At 45.7% G+C, this 20,018-nt stretch overlaps 1 protein-coding gene across 2 annotated transcripts in view; it reads left to right on the top strand.

Annotated features, from left to right (window-relative positions):
• The first annotated feature begins 12,208 nt into the window (after positions 1-12,208).
• LOC119457421 (ornithine aminotransferase, mitochondrial-like) overlaps positions 12,209-20,018 on the top strand; it is a 56,539-nt gene continuing 48,729 nt past the window's right edge. For both annotated transcript variants that reach the window (XM_037718987.2, XM_037718985.2), the window contains exons 1-2: positions 12,209-12,349; positions 15,442-15,619. In XM_037718987.2, coding sequence (XP_037574915.1) covers positions 15,448-15,619 — 172 coding nt within the window. In that variant the 5' untranslated portion in view covers positions 12,209-12,349; positions 15,442-15,447. The remainder of the gene's footprint in view (positions 12,350-15,441; positions 15,620-20,018) is intronic.

The raw sequence follows: 20,018 nt of genomic DNA, 5'->3' as shown, positions 1-20,018 counted from the left end.
AATACTTATATACTTCAAACGGTTACTGCCAGCGTAGACCACACCACACGGCTTATGGGAAGGGTGTCTAATAAGCATGGAGGTCTCCGTTAAGCAGAACTGCTAAGACTGGTACAGGCGTTTTCAGTTAGTAAAATCACATTCTCCCTTTCCTATCTACACTTAACTAGGGCCGAGGAAGATAAAGTTAACGCACTGATACGCAGACTCTACAAATTTTCCCTTGGAGTGCCAAGTAGAGCCTCCACTGAGAGACATTTGGCTACAGGTACTCTGAATACATTTAGTGAGCTCGCAGAAGCCCACCTGACAGCTCATAATGCCAGCGCTTATCGAACACCCACACTGGTAGGCACATCCTAAACTCCGTAAATATTACCGCAGAACCCATGACCAATGAGAAATTTAATATTCCCCACCCGATTCATGAGCACTTTCATATACCTCCTCTCCCTAAGAATATGCACCCTGTTCATCACGAACATAGAAGGCAACAACGAGCTAAAGCCCTACAGAAAAAGTTATCTAACTACAAAGACGTGGTCTCTGTCGATGCCGCAGAGTATCCGTGTGGAAACAAATTTGCCATATCAGCCGTTGACTCCACTGGCAGTGTTGCGACTGCAGCATCCATTCTAGCCTCTTCGGAGGAGGAGGCGGAGGAGGCGGCGGTGGCACTCGCCGCAACAATACCCAATTACTCTGTCATAGTAAGTGACTCAAAAACTGCCGTATACAACTTTGGAGCGGGTAGGGTTTGCAGGACAGCCCTAGCCATCCTATCCCATAATCCGCCATCCCAACTTCTGAGTTTAATCTGGACACCTGCTCACGCAGGCCTAATCGGCAATGAAACGGCCCACGCAAGTGCTCGAGCTTTCACGAACCGAGCGCAGGCTAGGCTAGGGGACGGTTCAGACGCCAATAATCTACCTCCAGCATTCACCTCCAAAGACAAGTTACTTTCATACCACTACATTTGCGGGCATTACCGCCTAGGTCGCCGAACCCTCCCACCTTTAATGTGTCGGTCGTCACGCATACACGAGGTGCTATGGCGTAGACTGCAGACTCGCACTTTTCTATCCCCTGCCTTGCGTCACAAGATTTAGCCTGGAATATACCCTACCTCAGCCTGCAAGTTTTGTCCCCCTAGCAGAGCGGACCTAAACCACATTATGTGGCAATGCAAGAACAACTCCCCACCCCCTCACCTTTGTAGAGTTTTAAGTAGTCGGGAGCTGTGGGAGGCTGCCATGTGCAGCCATAACCCTGAACTTCAGGAAGCTATGCTGAGGTGGGCTGAGGTGGTAGAGGTGGCCTACCGAGAGTAGGACAACCTCTCTCGCCTTCTTCTCGCGGCCCCTTTCCCTTTAAGATGGGATAAATAAAGTTGTTTCTCTCTCTCTCTCTCTCTCTCTCGGAGTCAACACGACTGGCTGGTTCCCACAAAACGTCTTCTTAACTGACTCTCCGTCGGTTCAGCATGCGCCGATGTTTGCGAATCATTGGCGCCTATAGGAGCGATATGCTCAATGCGGCGCCTGGTAACGGACTTGTCCTGCTCCTTGGCGCGCACATAGGATCGCGACCACCGCTGCCGCGAATAGAACCCGCGTCCTTGTGCTCAGAAGCCGAACAACCATAGCCACCGCGGCCAGACTTTCTGTCCTTGTTATCTGTAGCTTATTTCTGTACGCGGAGCATAATTTTCGTCGGTAACGAGTTATCTCGAAGTTATCACGCAAGGAAGAGAAAGAGAGAGAATAAGCTTCGAAGAAGAGAGACAACTGCACATACGGGAAATGGCAGAAAACGTGGAGACAGCGCTAGCCAGCATCGTCTCTATCGTGCTGATGGTAATTTCTCTCCTTTCGCTGCGCTGTAAGCAAATATTGTCAGCTGATTCAGCTTTTGTGAGCTTCGCTATCCGAATAGATAGGGTTTGTTCCGCTGGAATGGCTGTTCTATGACTGCCGTTAGAATTACTGCGCTAGAAGCCGGCTTGTTTAAGTGAGATGAATGATCTCGATCGTAATTTTTGCCAGCAGATACTGAGCCAAGGCAAAAGCAGCAAGCATTTGGGTCCACTCGGCGACGAGGGAAACAAAACCAACCACTACTCAGTCAATGGTCACGTGTAGGGCGTGTCTCTTGCTTACTGGCATGAGAAAGCCAAGGTAACTAATATCCTTCAATGTCGAGATACATTCTCTGAAGATTTCATCATGTCACCAAAACTGGAGTCCACTGCACCTCTTGAACGCATTATTTGGCGTTTTTTTCTTCAAGATGCCTAGCACACTTATAGTTTTGAACAAAATACCGTCCTGTACGATCTCATATAACTTCTCAGTGCTTCGTCTGACGGCAAAGCAAAGATTTAATGTCTCAGCACAAGTGTTTATCCTGCGCCGTTTCTCTCCAGACCGACCCGCGTGCGCTGGACGCCATGTGATTCTGAGGTCCAGTTAGGGGGGCTTTCTTAGCAGTCTTGCTGCCGCAGCGGAGGACCCCCTTGAATATAGGCCCTGCACGCCGCTTGGGGTCGGTTAGCACGTGGGAGGGTATGTCCTATCGGTCTGCATCGTTTATGGCCGTTGTAATGGCCACCATCTCTGCGGTGGTTATCGATCGCGTCTTAACTGTGGCCGCTAGTGTCTGCCGGTCGTGTCTCGTGACTGCAATCGTGCAGTAATTTTTTCCCGGGATGCGGCTCGCGTCCGCGTGTACTAGCTGTTGGGATCGTGCTGGTATTGTCGCCGGAGTGCTCGGACGCGCGCTCGTCTTCTCGCCGCGTGAGTTCCCCGTTGCATCTTCTTGGGGATGGGCGTGAAGTGGATCTTGTCTCTGTTGGCTTTGTTTAGTATTTCTGCTAGACCGCTGAGGTAGTCGGAGTTCAGTGGGTAGCCTAATCGTTCCAGGACCAACCTGGCCCTATGCCGTGGTGGTGAGTCGGAGCTCCCACTGCACTATTCGTACAGCTGCTGCGTGTTCCTCGAAGCTGTTGTGTGTTCCCACGTTAGTGAGACGGTCGGTGCTCGCTTGAACTGGGAGGCCGAGCGCAGTTTTGAACGCTCCTCGCAGGAGAATGTTTTCTTGCATGGTCCGTCTCGCACTTCCGCGTAAGTTCGTATGGGACGGCGTACGTTAGGCGACTGACCACGAATGCTTGTACGAGTCGAAGCGTGTCCGTCTCCCGCATCCCGTCTCTGCTAAGTGCAATGCGGTCTATGAGGCGCGATACACTCATGACCGTGCTAAGCAAGTGTGTGAGCGCCGTTTGCGCGCTACCGTTGTCCTGAACATGCATGCCCAGAACTTGTAGTTGTGTAATTTCCTCTATCGACATGCTGTAGAGTGCAAGCTCGATTCGTGTGTCGGTCCTGCGACGTGCGTATTTCGATCTGATCTTGATGTACGATGACTTCTCAGGGGAGCACTTCATACCCGCTGCTTCCGTGTCCGTTTCTACGATGTTCGTAGCTGTTTGTAGAATGTCTTGATTTTGCCCGTACGATCCAATGCACGCCCATAGCGCTATTGGCAATGCCCAGATCCTCGACATTTTGAAGCTGTACCGCCAGACCTCGCATTCCAATATTGAAGAGAAGTGACAGGATTGAGCTCTGTGGCGTGCCTCGATTCGGGAAGTTCGATATAGGTCCGATTTCGTTGATCCCATTTCTAGGGTGGCAGTAGTGAGAAAGTCTTGAACGTGAGCGAATGTCCTGCGTCCGCGCCAGGTGGTTTCCAACCCTTTTAGAATGATGCGGTGCGACATGCTGTCGAATGCTTTCTGAATGTCTAGTGTGAGGAGGATGCGATCTTCTCTCGCTCCTGGTAGGTCAATTCGTCTATGAGTATCAGGAAGATGCCTTGAGTTGTGACGTGTGGCCGAAATCCGAACTTGGAGTTCGGGAATATCCCGCTTCGCTCCATGTACGAGTTCAGCCGTATGTGCACGACCCTCTCAAATAGTTTCCCGAGGCAGGATGTTAGTGAGATCGGCGGAAGGTTGTTGATGGCCCTCTTCTTGCCCGAATTTGGGATGAGGATTATTTTGGACGTTTTTCAGGCTGCTGGTAGGGTGCCTCCCTCCCGCCATACCTGAGTGTTGAATAATTCTGTGAGAGCTGTTAGCTAGGGCATCGTCGCTGAGGTTGCGGATCATTGCGACGAGTTCTGTGTTTTCGATTCCTCGGTACCCTGTGGGGTGAGCGGGTGTTGTCTCATGGTTTCCGATATATCCTCCTAAGACCCCTTGTTCCATCCGTTATCCATTGTACATTGCACTTTTTTTTTTTTCAAAATTCACTCGGAAGTGGTTCCGCAAAATATTCATTCTGGGTAGGAAGTACGGTGCATATGTAACTAAAGAAGAGGTTTACTCATATTATTGTCATTCGTTCTACGGCAATAATTTTTCAAATTGGTTCATTAGTAGCAGAGATAGAAGTATTTCAAGTGCTGTGAACCCATGATTTCAGGAGGCGATCACCGCCAACATAGACACCCTCTCCACTTTCCCCGTCTAGCCTCCGCAAGCGAAATTCCTTCCCTGCGTTCTACCATATATACCGGAGCCGGACGATCGCGTGATGAATATACGTGTCGGGCACGACCATCTTTTCTCTCTCTCTCTCTCTCTCTCTCTCTCTGTCGCTCTCTCTCGCGCGTTCTTGCTGAGTGGCACGTTTCCGGTGACGAGCGCGAGCTGTCGCGTTTGTATCGTTTCACGCAGCAACGATCTTTCGCGCTGTGCACGAGAACACCTGACTAGCGGTGTAAGTCAGTGCTACACGAACACTGAGGCAGACGCAAGTGGATCACAGAGCATGATCGCGCGCTGGAACACGGTAGAAAATGACATAGTTTCGCTCAGGGGGGTAGCCAGAAATTTTTTTCGGGGGGGGGCAAGCTTCTGCTTTCCTCTAAGTCACGTGATCGATAATAAATATCGGTAGTTTAAGCAGACTCTATACATGTATATCAAAGACATGGGACCCCCCCCCCCCCCCCCCCCCCTCGCGTGTGCGTGTGCTTGTGAAGAAATTAAGTAAAAAATGGCCGCGTATCTGCGTGCTTCGCTGCAAATGTCGTCGAAAGACGATAGTCCTCTGCCGGCCGTACTACATGAGTGCTGGTCTGATCCGCGGCCACCCGTGATGCTGTTCTCGTACCATTTCCGTCCTGGCATGATAAATGCAATGGAGGTTTGTTTGAACAGATTTCATTTTACCGCATTATCACTGCTGGCATGCCATGTGTTCGTACCTCCACGATATGTCAGCAATGTTTCGGTCGCGTGTGGTATACTGTATAGCATGATAGTTTGCAAAGAAGAACCATTTGTGAGACATGAATGTATTTTATTGCGTGGAAGGGTCAGTGGCTGTGCGCATGTACTACTGGTGCGCCGAAGTAGACGCCTTCCCGTCTCCGGTGACACGAGCTTGTGCAGAGGGTTCCCTCCCTTCGTGGCAGACGTCGTTCGTCGGCGCGCATAGCATGGCATTTTCAGCGCAGCTTAAGAAACTAGGGTCTTTAGAGTTACGTATCTATGTATTTTCTATTAAAGGAACACACCTCCTAATACTTACCTAGTGACGTTGCGCCTCAGATATGCGTAATATTTACTTTTTGATCGATAACGTTCACAAGTATGAACAGCCGTACCAGTTTAAGTAGTGTGGATGGTAAGCAAGTGGTCCAACTTTGGCCGGGTGGCTGAATCGGTTGACAGACAGACAGACAGACAGACCAAATTTTCAGCGTTTAAGTTCTCCAAGAAAGACTATCGTCTTTAAAAGTAAAGTAAGCTCAGTAAATACAGCAAGTACGACAGGTTCAGTGGGCGTTTGGAGCAACGGTCTCTCATCGCGCCACTGAATGGACCAGTCTTCGAAAACGCATCATTGAGACGACCCGCCCGATCGGAGAAGACATCATTAATTGTTAATTTCCGTTAAACGTAGATGCCGTCGTCCTCGTCGGGGCAAAGTGCGTTTCACAAGTCAAGGACGGCTATACGTGTGAAAATGCACGTGTGTCCAGGCTATACCTACTCCCATAGCAATAGCTTGTTCGCTGCGTCTTTGCGCTAGAAAACTTAAATACGCGCAAAAACGCGTAAGGCGTTTTTTTTTTTTTTTTTTTTTTCGAAGCTTTCGTCGCCCTGCTCCCTCATACGAGAGGGTTGCATTTCCTGCGGCAAGTGCATGGGCCGCTGTGTCTTCCGCTCTGTGCGAGCGTGCAGCCGTCATTTGCCTTTACGTCAACAGATTCAGAATTTTACAGAATATTTCACCGCACAGCATAAATATGGCATGTGTACGCATTTTAAATAGTGCGTGCAACTCATTTCTGCTTCACTTACGCCGGTGCAAACAGGAAGCGGCCTTGTACCTCACAGAATCTCGACTGATTGGTGTACTAGTGATGCAGGAATGAACTCCGGTCTTGTTCAGTGCGTAGTGCACATAATCAATTTCTCAGGACGCGTGAACTCCGACGAGAACTGTCAGCGCCTGCAACAAGAGTTTACTTACGCTGTACTGCGCACAGCAGTAATTCATGCTTGTCGGCTGTCTGTTTCGTGCATTCTGTTGAGAGTCGGTGGAATTTCACTGCTGTCATCAACCCCTTCGTGTGTACATATAGCTGGTTTGGGATTCCACAACAAAACAGCAACTACCAGGCTTCCGTAATTGCTGGTTTGGGATTCAACAACACAACAGTAATTATCAGCCTTCCGTAGGGGCGCAATCGCAAACAAGAGACGTTTCTCGCGCAGTCTAAGCCTACGTTCACACTTGGGAAGCGACAAGCGGGTGGAAAGGCCAAAGCGGGCGGAAAGACCAAAGCGGCCGGAAAATTTTTTCCGCGCCTGTCCAAGTTGTTCACATTTGTTTTGCTACCGCCGCGGCCGCCGCTGCCGTTTTCGTCCAGATCCATCTCGTCTGCATACGTTTGTCGGCGTGGTGGCGCTCATTATCGCATTATTTCGAGCGGTATGTTCATTGTTTGACCCACGTACTGTCATCAAAAGTGATAATTTTACGCAACTTCGCGTGTCCATCTGCGACCTTCGGTAAATTCCTCGTTGGCGTTCCGTAATTCTCCTCACACGGGCGCGGTAGCGCTGAATCACAGGTTGGTGCCTAGGCGTGATAATATTTCTTTAATAGCTTTTATTTACAAGTTGTAATAACATTTCATCATTTCGTATTGTCGGCGCCTCCAGGACACCAAAGGGGCAACGGGAACACCACAGCTAAAACCCGGGCTGGCCCTTGTGTTGGGGCTCGCCAAAGCCTGCGCGTCCTACGTGAGGCCTACGCTCCCAATCTATCGTCACGACGAGAAAAGCACCCCGCGACTTCTGCGACATACCGTACACGTGCGAGGAGAATTATGGAGCGCCAATGAGGAATCTGCCTAACTATTGTCTGCCGTGGAAGTGGAAGAAAAAATGGCTTTTATACTTCTACGTACTTGTTTTCTAGAAAGGGACAATGAATAAACGGAAGACGCGGACACCTCGGAAACGGCGGTGGTGGGTTCGCCTGGCTTTGCAAAAGCGCGAGAAGTTGGGTCACGCCGTCTAGCTTCGTTGCCGCACCTCCGGTCGCGCGACGTTGAATACTATCGCGAGTATTGCTGACAGTACGTTTTAGTGCCACTCTTGTCGTAGAGCAAGGGCTGGTTCTTGATCGCGTCGATCAGCATTACAGCCTACACTTTTGGTTCCATGTTCAATTTTACGACCGGTTGTTTACATGCTAGTGTAGCTTCCAGTGAAGCAGAACGACTTTCCGCCGCGTTTCCGCTTCGCCATGGCGAAAAATCGGCCCGAGAGCGATTTGGCTCGCAGCCTGATTTTCTGCCTGTTTTGCCGCCTAGGCGGGCGGATTTTTGCAAGATTTTGCCGCGTCCGACAGCTTCGAGACCAAGTGTGAACGTAGCCTAAGATCCTGCGCGAGCGCGGCCTAACCGGCACCTGAAGGGAAACGGCGGAAATGTATACCGGATATTTCGACCACCTGGGGTCTTTAACGTGCACCTAAATCTAAGTAAACGGGCCTCGAGCGTTTTCGCCATCATCTAAAATGCGGCTGCCGCATTTGTTGCTTCATTTGTTGCGCATTTGTTGCTTCAGAATGCGGCCGCCACATTCTCGCCCAAAACTTTACAGAGTGGCAATGCCTTCACAAACACCGTGACAGTTTTTTCCATATGCAGACAAGATTCGCTGTAAATTACCAACCCCCACGAAGGTTTGAAAAACTTTGGTGGCCGCTTCTGGTGCAGCACGTCAAGAACTTAGGCTTTAGTTCCTTCGGGCTAATAAATGTTATTTCTCTCTCTCTCTCTCTACCAACCCAAACGGAAGCGCCCAGGAGTGAAATTGTGATAGTAGCACCGGTTTCATGAATTATGTCAGCGCGAAGCGACGAGAACAAAGGGTGGGTAAGTAGGGGGGGGGGCGAAAAAATTTCGGGGGGGGGGTGAACCCCCCCCCCCCCCCAGGCTACGCCCCTGGTTGCGCTCTCTGCGCGCGCGACATCACGATGTGAGAACAAGCAGACCAAACGCTAATACATCTCTCTTGCTAAGGTACGAAGTAAAACAAGGACACGCAGCCATTCGGTTTGCATGTTTTATTATTGCTCTAAACTTTAATTCGTCTATTGAAGCAACAGATTAAAAAAAAAAAAGAATTGGAGGACGTTTACGCTTCGCCTTTAAGAGTAGAACGCGATAGCGTTTGGGGACCCGTTCGCATCCCAACGCGCGGCTGTCGGTCTCGTAGAAATGCTGGAAAAGGGGTTTGTGTTTGAGTTTCCTCGTAGCAGAATTAGGCTTTCTCGTACAATCAAATTACAATCCGACGCCGATTGGTAAACAATCCGACGGCGAATCCGACGGCGAATCCGACGGCGAATCCGACGCCGAATGGTAAAGTCGTACTTTACCATTTTCCTGGCGGATTTCACTGTGAGAAATTCAATTTTTGTTCACCAAAACCTTGCACCACGTGGAGGGCCTGCGCGGTCGGGGTTGGGGATGATTTTCTCCGCCACCCGCATCGCACGCCGCCGTCGGTTGCCGACGCCGGATTTTCTCCGACACGGCGCTCTTAACGCCTTCGCGTTAATAACTGATGTTGCCCTGGATAACTCTCAAAGGCACGTGTCACTATGAGTGACGTCACAGCACTTCCAGTACGCAGATCCTCCGGCTTGGATCGCGGCGACCGCGAGCAGAATGGCAAACGGCGCTTGGTTTGAAATTTCAGCACTTTCCGCGGCGCACAGCGATGTAATACTTCGCAGACACGATTGTTAGCACGCACTGTATGCACTGCGCTTTTCAGCTCGAAATGGCCAGACCTGGTGAGGGGCCCTGCAAAGAAGGTCCCAGGACTTCTAAGACACCTAAATAAAATACCAAACTGTTTCAAGAATAAAGATCTATTTGCCACGCGCTCATATGCAAAAGGGAATCTCAACGGTATTCGAGGGAGAACAACGAACTGCAATTTGTTAAACCTGCCCTTGGCGAATGGAAAACATGCTAACATCAAGAACGCCTTATTGAAGTAATTCTGTGTCATTTATTGGGACCCAAAAACTAACATCGATGCATTCGAAAAAATCCAGAGAAGGCCTGTTCGTTTCATTTTCTCTACGCATACAGCTGCGACGACTGTCTCGGAATTGATCCAGTCTAACGGTATCAGGACCCTACTCTCTAGAAGGAAATTTTTACGCCTGAGTTTTCATACGTATACTGTTGAATCGCAATCAAACCCTGGATCTTGCCTCCTATATAATTTTATTAATAACCCGACAAACCCGTCATACTCATTATTTGGCTTTACTACTTTGCATGAACTAGTTAACCTGTTGAAATTTTCCCTGCTTCCCCGAATAGTTGCAGAAGCGAACGAGCTTATAAACTTATAATCCGCTGTATAGCCCGTCTATACACCTGTTAGCTTTCTTTTTTTTTTTTTTTATGAGACATGCAGATTTTTTGTGTTTTTGCAAAGCAGTTCCAAGGCGAGTAAACATACTTTCGCGCTAACAACGTGAGCTTCAGAGATTTAATTAACAAAAATTCGTTAACTTTCTCTTAGTGCCTTGGGGGCAGTTGTTTCAATGGCAGTTTTATAGGCAATCACATTTTATTGCTCCCCCGTTTTTCAAAAAAATTGAAAATTGAACCTAATTCGAGATATACGCGTATTCATCACAGAATGTCAACGCTCAACGAGTCATTATCGAAACAGCAGGTGCTGTGCGCCACCAAATTGGCCTTTCCATAGTTTTTTAGTCTCCGCTTCCCTGGGGTTGCAAGGGCGGCTACGTAGCCAGCAATTTATTTCAAAAAGTGCGTGTTTGGAGGAAAGCGGAAGGTACTTCTCACCAGTCGCGACCATCCAATGCATCGATGTTACTTATCAGAAGTGTATTTTCCACAATGCTGATAATTGGTTAGCGAAACATTAATGCATTTAATTACAGAATTTGAGGAGGACGTATTTCTCTCAACTATTGCCAAGCTGAGGAATTCTGCAAAGTAGATGTTATTTAATTATACTGCAGTTGAAACACACGAACCACAAAAAAGTACCAAGGTTGGTAGACATGGTTGTGAGGAGGGGGGTAAAAATAAGTTCATATCTGTGACTAACACCACAAGGGAGGCTTCTTGATTGGATGGAGTGACACCTGCATTTCCCAATTGTAGTAGAACACCCTCCTCTCGGAACTTGCGATTATCGAAAGCAGAGGGCAGAAAAATAAAAGGGAAGCTGGAATGAACCATCTCAGTAGCCTCTGCGCGTCCTCGGAACCCAGGAGGCACGCCTATACGCCCACAGTAAGAGGCTTTTATTACTTGTGTTGTCGTTCGTGCGTTTACGTTTAGGCCACCTTTGAGTACTGAACTTGAAGATGAAGTAGGGGGTTCACGTGTACCTCTCGTAATCTTGAGCTCGATAGACAGCCCACAAGTTTGGAGCACTCACGGTGGCGCAATTAAAAACACAGGCAATATCCCATCCGATCACAATAAGCGCTGAACGAAATCTCCTCTGAAGCACCACTTTGTTGCCCGCGAAGCTTCTGCGTTTGCAGGCCTTGCAGCCTTGGTACAGTGGCTAGAATGGGTAGCCTTGTACCTGCGGCAATAAAGATAATACTATACAGAGGCGTAGCGCCCAAATTCTCTATCGTCTGTTTCTTTGTATTACCTGTGTCGTCCCTGCTTCAGAAGCGCAACAAAGGTTTTGTACTTATTACGCGCAACAGTTTTGCTCGGCCACAACAATTGCGACTTTTTGCTCTTGCAGCAACGCAGTGCGCTGTGATCTCGAAGGTCATGCTTTTAGCGTACTAGCTGCGATCTCCCCACTTTATCTCAGAAACCGGAACGCGCTGCACCTGAGCTCAAATGCAGGAAAAAAATATGAAATAAAAAAGGAATTTATCCGTTATACTGAAATTAGAAGGTCAGATGCACTGATGGTGAAGCGAAAATTTAAATACCCGCTTGCAGGAATCAATCGCTGACGGAATGAATGGTGTTTTCAGAACACCACCACTATAAAAAGAGCATTTTCTTTCTTTAATTAAAATGGCTTATACTTTGGTGAATTAAATTATCTGGGGTGAATTTCAAGGGCCGCGGCAAAGTTAACTGGCATCACTGCATGCATGCGTCAGCAAATCACAATGCATAACCTGTACGAATGTGCTGTTTGAAAGTAATGCCGGTGTCACACGACTTTTGATCGCGATCAAGCCCGATCCGGATCGAAATTCTCAACTGCGATCGGCTCCCTCGCGCAGCTTGCACCGAGGAAACGACTGAAAAATTTGATCCGGATCGAGCTAGATCGCGATCAAAAGTGCGCCTTGTGACACCAGTATAAATGTGTGCACAGTTCGGCATTTTGCTGGGCGCTGAAACAGGCTCTCGCAGTCTTATTCTACTCTGCTTCCATGATAAACAGAGCACAGCACGGAAATGGTGCAAAGAAAAGAGAAAGAGAACAAAGTAAAAGTACAATGGTAGACAACCGACGCTACCGAGTGGACGCCGAGGAGCTGTCGAGAATGCGAACGTCACAGCAGACGCCTGAGAGATCGCCAATGGAAACTGAATAGCTGCGTGGGAGTGGCAGTGGAAACTGCCCTATTGCCTGTAGCGCCCGCAGCGCCACAGCCCCTGAAGTGGCACGTCGAGTTGTCTGCGTAATTTACTCACGGCGTTGCCGGTGATTTGCCTTGTCCGCCCTCCCGTAGTTATCTCGTTTCGACCCTTGCGGCTGTTCACGGTAAGCATTCCTTCATTAGCCGTTTTGCTTGCGCGTAGATTAATGCAGGAATGCGGAAAGCATTTCGTCCCATTTGCGCCAAACAAAGTTTAGGCGCGTGCTCGCTTTCTTCTCTCCGTTTTTTTTTTTTTTTTTGCTTTCTATTTTCTTTGATTTGTTTATTCAGATTGCAAGGTAGCGATACACGCGACCCACCCGTCCGAGCCCTCTCGTTAGGCGCCAAATTTGACCGTCCCGGCACGCAATGCGCACGTATGTCTGTACCACGTGCTCCTTTGACAAACAATTTAAACGACCGCCCTAGCGAAACGAGGGCGTTGCCACCGTGCACTCGTGGCGCTTAATAAGTTGCATACGTCAACATATTCCCACGTATGCGCAAATCTAGGGGGGATGTCCTAACCCCCCCTTAAATTTTGTGCACGCAGGGCCAGCGTACGGCGCGTGATGAACTCGTGAAGTTTTCCCAGCTGTTACTGTTCTTTTGATCTCTTACTGTTGTTTTGTTCATTTGTAGTGGTTCTTTTATGTACCGTCTTCATCGCACAATTTAGTGATTACAACAGATCGCTTTTCATTAGCGGTGTAGATACCATTAAAAAAGAAGAAAGAAATAAGACGCCGAGATATTGCCATATGAAGCCCTTGTATTATTTATAAGAGTAATTAGTATTTATAAGAGTAATTTAATGCGACCATTTAAGTAAGTACGTTTAGCAACAGTGTAAGCTGCCCTCAATAACTACAAACACAGATTTTAAAGGCGTTGTGATACCTGAGACTGTGTACAGTATATATAGGATCCTTTGTTTTGGGATTGTACTTTTTTTTAATTCGGGGGGTAAAAATTGAGTTATTTGTAAAGAGGAAAACTAGGGGGAGAAATTGGGGATTTTGTGGTCTGGCACAGAAGCTGGGGAAAAATTGGGAGTTTTGATATCCCGCAGCCCAATGTTCAGAATTTTTTGGCAAGTTCTACAAATACAAGTAATGGTCTCCTTTTGGACACAAACATTCTGTTTAAACAAGCGAAATCACTCACAAGAACATGTAATGGCAAAGAGAGCTGCTCGCAAATCATCTGATGAACTGATCTCTACAAATCCTCGTTGTCATGAATTATGAATACATTTAAAAGGAACCACATTAACAAAGCCAACAGATAAAGATGGGTTTGGCGATTCCTTCTTTACATTTTTCTCAGTATTTTTTTTAACTAGCAAAAAAGTACAAAAAGTGTACAAGGGTATGCAAGGAGGTGTGATGCTTTTCCTTATCTTACAAGCCTTTGTGGATGTATATTATTAGTATATGCAATGGGAACACTTCTTTGTCCATCCTAGACCTGCCAAGGCTTTTTTTGTCCTTGTCTGTTGTTGCCTTGTTTTACTGGTTCCGATTACACGCTCTTGCGACAAAATGAATAAAATACCACCTAGATGAATCAGCCACCTTTCTTTGAAGGTAACATAGTTAGGTAAACATCCTCCGAGTCTGAGTCTTTACTTCAGATATGCATTTACATACATGGCTGAGGAGGAGGGGAAAAAAGTTGCTATGTGGATCAACATCAAAGCTACTTTTTGCAATGCAGAGCAGCATCAGTGCACCGTTAACTCGCTTCCTAGAGCAATACTGCTGTTTACATGTAGGCGACATACAGGAAATGTAACACAATGCACCATTCTTGTATTCATGTAAACATGGTTCTTAAAAAAGCAATAAGATGTAGTTCACTCAAGGCTGGCAAGCATTGAATATATTATATCTTTTATTTGTCAGTTTTTGCTAAGTATGAAGTGAAAATGAGGCATATGCGATATTCATATATTAATAATATTATAATGTATCTTGACCACCTGCTCAGAAAAGGCGGGCAGCATTTATTAGCTTTGTAACATCTGAATTTATTAAAATCCTTTATGAAAGCACCAAATTTGGGGAAAATCGGGTGTAGCCCGATTTTTATTTTTGGGGTGCAAAAATTAGGGTTTTTGCCCGAAAATGAAGTATACTAGGTATATATAGTTGCTCTATTGTATACAGTCGAACGCCTCTACAATTGTTGTATACAGTTGAACGCCTCTACAAAGACATTAACTATATAATAAATCATTGATTACATCCCAGCCGAATTCCTATCTCTTATATGTATTGTGAAGACCTCTACAACGAAGACTGGTACAATGAATTTGCTCCACAACAAAGTAATTTGGGCGTCCCCAATGGCCCATTTGTTGCTTTACAACGAACGCCACTGCCCTCTGCAGACATTGCCAATGTGCGCTCTGCTCTAGCACTAACGGCAATGTTAGCGATGCACTTGACGAGTGTGTGCATGTCAGAAGTAGTCCTGCTGCACTGCTTCAGGAATCACTCAACTCGTACGCTTCTTGTTATTCTTGTTGTATTGCATCAGTGGGTGCAAGGGCTGACGAATACGTCGCAGTTGCATATCACGTGATCGTGAAATTGTAACTGACAACTGACGACGTCTTTAAAGCCATCTAGGGCAGAAAGGACACCAATGCCAACTAAAGCAATAGGGGTGAAGATGTTGTAAACGATGGTGTGCGACCTTTAGAATGAAGTGACCTGTATGACAAAGGATCTTGGAGGTCCCAAGCACTACATTATAAAAGCGTTTGACTATATGTAACACTTAGTTTCAGGTTGTATCAGAACTGAAAATGATTGACCCAGCGGGGAGAAGTTGGCTTTGCTTTGTTATGAAGGCTTTTAACTGGTTAGAAATGGGGATGGTATTTTGATTTCACTAGAACAGCTAGAAGACCCTGGTTAGCCATTTCCACCTATGTTTTGCCATTGAATTGGGCAATGCCATATGCTTGGCCGCGGTCATGCCAACAAAGAGGACAGTGGTGCTCCATGCCTGCTGAAGGGTTCATATTTGCCTCATGGTATCTGGTATTCTGCTGAAATCGCAGATGACTATGAAGGACAAGAAAAGGAGGGGTGGATGGCAGTCTGCTTGGAGGTTTTGGGCCAGGCTCCAGTGCACATTTATCTGCTTGGCAGTGCATTTCTATTACTCAGTGCTTAAAGTCATTTTTTATGTGTTCATTTTTCAGAAAGTTATGCATGCTACCAAGCTATCTTCCAGGGTTTTGCGGCGGCAGCTGAGTTGGTTGCAAAAAAGGACTCAGGCTAAGCTGTATCCACTAAGTTCTGATCAGGTCTTTGAACGTGAAGGAAAATATGGTGCCCACAATTATCATCCACTTCCAGTGGCAATCCACAAAGCAAAAGGTATTTATTTATTAGTAATTATCTGTAGCACCATCAAGTCATTATTGCATGGGGCAATTCATGTACACATATATTCATGTCCATGATGTATTCATGTTTAAATCTTGTGGCTTATTTGAGTGATTGTCTCAGACCACTGTGGCAGCACTCTGATGGTCATGTGTAAAGGATTTTAGTAGCATTATTTCAACTTCCGTTTGGCTGCTTTGTTAAACAACCTTCGAAGTGTTGCAGGAGCGCTCTGAAATCACCAGTCGAATGTGTCATTAGCTCACATTTTGTTTGTTACAGGCATGATTCTGGGGTAACTGCACAACAGATAAACCAGCAGTATAGTTAAAAAAAAGCTTTATTGACTTATACAATGAGTGTGGCTCCTAGAAGGTTTAGAGAGAGTGGCTCTTGCTCAAGTATTTCAGCTTCTGGGTTATGTTAAATGTCATTGTCATTCTCAAATGACAATGTTACTATGCACTTGAATTTGACATGAATAAAACTGAAATGAATTGTTCTGATAGCAGCGTTGCGCACTTTTAGACAGGAAGTGTTACAAAGCAATTTTCAGTGACTGAAATTTGAAAAACAGACATACACTGGAATGTGACGGTTGTGGGTGCGCATTCAAACGTCGCTGTCTTGCAAAAAGGTAAATTCAGCATGCCATTGTACAGAGTTACATCTCTTTAAGGTTCTCTATGGACTCCTGTAATTTTAAAAAAGTCATGTAAAATGGGACAACCTTCAAAAAGTATCCAAATTTCATGGTACTTCTACACAACTCACTCTCTGCCTTTTAAGGCATTTTAAAAGGGATATTTTGACTGCCATTTATAGCCCAGTGAAGTGTTCCTTGTAGGGACCCAAGTTCGATACAGGTTACTTCGTGTAAGTGATGTGTGCAGACAGAAAAGTTAATCATCAGAGAAATAGGATAGCAAGTGTACAAAAACGAAGACATACTCTTATCAATTTCGCTTGCCTGTAGATATAAGCTTTAAAACAGTGAGAACCAGTTCAGTGAATGCTTGTTGTCAAAGCTCTCGTTACTTCAATTCAGCCTGCATCCAAGCTTTTACAGCAACAGCTGTTGCAGGGGTACACCAGCTGCATTTGTGATGCTGCCATTGCTTTTGCAGTTACCAAATAATTATCATCATATCGTAATGATGATAATAAAATGAAATACAAGATTTCAAGGAAAGAAAAAGCTGAATTGATTTCAAAGCTGGGAACTTTCCACTCAGAATATTGACAATGATGTCAGCAACTCTTTGAAAATGCAATCCTTGTGACCTGTTATAGTTGTATCTCGACGGGCATTAAATCTGCCATTCAGGAATATTTACAACTTCTGTAAGGGCAATGCTCCTTTTCAACACAGTTGGTTGTGCACTGAGTCGACAGCATATCTGCTAGGACAGTATAGTGCTACAAGTACGGTATGCATCGGTACCTATATTTCAGCATTGAAAAAAGTCACATAGTGGAAACAAGTAAAAAAGAAATAGCCTTTCATTTTAACAGTGAGTTAACAAATATGCTTGTTAATACGCTTGGCATTAAACAGTCTAATGTTGTTTGAAATATGTGCCTGGTTTATTGGCAGGTGGCACTTGCAGTTATGCTCTGTATTTCGTGTCACTTCACGTATACCTAAAAATAGCTTTCTTGAAGCAAGAATTTAATCATTTCAGAAAATGATGCAACTATCATGGCATATCAGATACAGTTTACTTTTGCGTAGTATTGAAAGCTGATGTTGCTGAAGTAGCTGATTATGAGCAGCATATCATTAAATAATGTAATGTACTGTAATAACTGTGCTGTACAGCATGTCAGCTGCTGCCTGAAGAGAAGTATTTCAATTGCACTTAAAAGGTCCCTCATCAGGCCTCATAGGAAATTTTGGTTTTATGCCAGAATTTTTAAAGCAGAAGAATACATTATAAAGGGCTTAGCAGTAGCCGAGATGGAATTAGTGAAATATTGTAAAGCGATGATACGAGGAGGTGATCTACCCTCCCCATGGCATAGGCACTCTCCTGTTGCTTTGACTAGTGACATTGTCCTCCTACTGTCTTCCAAATCAGCCCATCTTTTCTTTTGTCAGACCCTTCACCCCTGTGACATCCAGCTCTTTTTTTTTTTTTTTCCCCCGACATCTCCCTGCTTCTGCTGCTTTTCTTGTTGTTTGGTGCATTTCCTGTGGCAGTCTTGTACGTTAGGTGTTTCATGGGAATCTCTAGAGTTGCTTGTGCTACTAGTGGATATTTGTGCGTTGCAGGTGCTGTGTATGTGACACTGGCAGGCTGAGTGGTGCCTCTGAGAAGAAGAGCGTAAAGGCTTTTAATTTTCTGCTGCTTTTGTGGCATAAATAAGTGTAATGCTTCACAGGCACAGTCATCGCCGCCTTACCTGCTCACCGCTCTTGTGTTTTCAATGTGCAAACCTGGTGAGGGGCCCTTTAAAAGTGATACTTATATGTGAAGTTGCTTGGAATGCCCAAAATTATTTTCAAATTATTTTCTATGCCCAGGTAAAAGTTGTAGGCTTGTTACTAAAAGCAGGAATGGCTGTCTAATGGTGAAAGGACGCCTTCTCGGAAAAAAAAAATTATACCGTTGAGTTCAAGGGCGTTTTTTCAATAAGACAAAATTGGTTCCAATTGGCCATCTTTGTGGGTCCAATTGGTGTTAAGGCAGTTACAATTGAGACCCACTGTGTCCCATTGGCACATTCTTTGGCCCAAAGGGCTACTGCTTAGATCCGCATTGGTCACTTGAATATTCAGGCATGTCCAGGGGCACCCAACCAATGGGCACTGAAAGTCCACTGGACATCCCCTGGTCCGCCAGTTTTGGGCATATGGATGTCCGTCGGAGATCCACAGAAATCCACTGGATTTACTACGGACGTCCATAAGACGCTTATGTGCAAGAAAATTGGCAGTCCGTCGAACATCCGATGGCTGCCAGAACCGTACATTCGGACGTTATAGGGACATGCAAAACCATGCACTTGGGCCTTTTCTGTACATCCATCGGACATCCACAGGAACACAGTTATTGAAACTTCTGCAGCGACGAGGTTGCGAATTCAGGGCGCTTGAACTGTGGGCATTGTTATTGTGTTTTTCTTGTGGAAACGTGCAATTTCGCCATGAAAAATTCTGTGAATTCACGATCGAGACTTTATGCGATGTCCAATGCAGATGTCGCTTGCACCATACACAGTGCAGAAACTGTTGACAAATAATCAAAGAGATGATGTCCCATGGATGTGCCTCTGTCGTCTGAAGCATGCCGTCCGCATAAAATCCAGTGCAGATGTCCTTAGGACGTTTGAGATTAAAAACAAAATGGACGTTCAAAATAACTGGAACACAGCGTCCCTGGGTAATCCTGGGGATAATCGGCTCTGGACTTGGATGTCCGGATATGATTCGGATGTCCACCGGATTTTCATGGCCCATTGGGCAGTGGTATCTATAAACACCAAATGACTTTAATGGGACTCTGAATGGCCAGTGCCAGTTAAAAAAGAAATATATAGGCTAAGTAAGTTTTATTGCAGATTTTGTAAGAAAAGTGAGATGCTGGTCTCCATTGATCATACCGAAGTACTAAAATCTGTTATTGAGAACTTGAATTTTAATTACGCTGCTATTTTTAATAACTATTTCACATCATGTTTTTTCCAACTAAGACCAATTGGCATATGAAGTACCATTAAATCTGACTGCCATTTATGGTCTCATTAAGGCTAGTTAGTGTTTGTAGATTCTGATAGGTGCCCCTGGAAACCTATGAATGACCGATTTACCAATGTGGATCTAAGCAGTGACCTTCAGGCTCTATGTGCGAGCAGGACATGCAGTGAGGTCAAATCGGAATTGTCTTAATGTGAGCGGGACACACGGTGACGTTTAATTGGAATCAATCAAACACACAGGTTTTTGCAGCACAGTGAGGTCTAATTATGGTTCTTGATGGATTAATAATTTGTAAGAGATATACAGTGTGTTTTTTTTGTTTTAGGCTATACAGAATTTTAAAGATCTCCTGTGGCATATAGCACAAGTTCTAGTCCTTAAGCTGTATTAAAGAGGCGGACATTACCTGCGCAAGAAATCTAAATGCATATTTGACTAATTCAGTTTTTAACTAATTACTCTATGGCACATATTGCTATTTACAAATTATAGCTGGCGAGTTCGCAAGGTGTATTCATTTGGTTTGAATTCTCGGGATGACACCAGTTTTGAGATAGTCATTTCCAAATTGTGCAATGAAATACAATAAGTGTTGCCAGGTCGGACGAGGCAGCGTAGCCCAAAGCTAGAGAAATTGTAGCCCAAATGTAGCCAAACACAAAAAAAGAGCAAAAAATTTCGTAGCCA

This window comes from Dermacentor silvarum, chromosome 1 (assembly GCF_013339745.2).
Source record: "Dermacentor silvarum isolate Dsil-2018 chromosome 1, BIME_Dsil_1.4, whole genome shotgun sequence".
NCBI classification, from domain to species: Eukaryota; Metazoa; Arthropoda; class Arachnida; order Ixodida; family Ixodidae; genus Dermacentor; species Dermacentor silvarum.
This window is presented reverse-complemented; position numbering and strand designations above follow the sequence as displayed.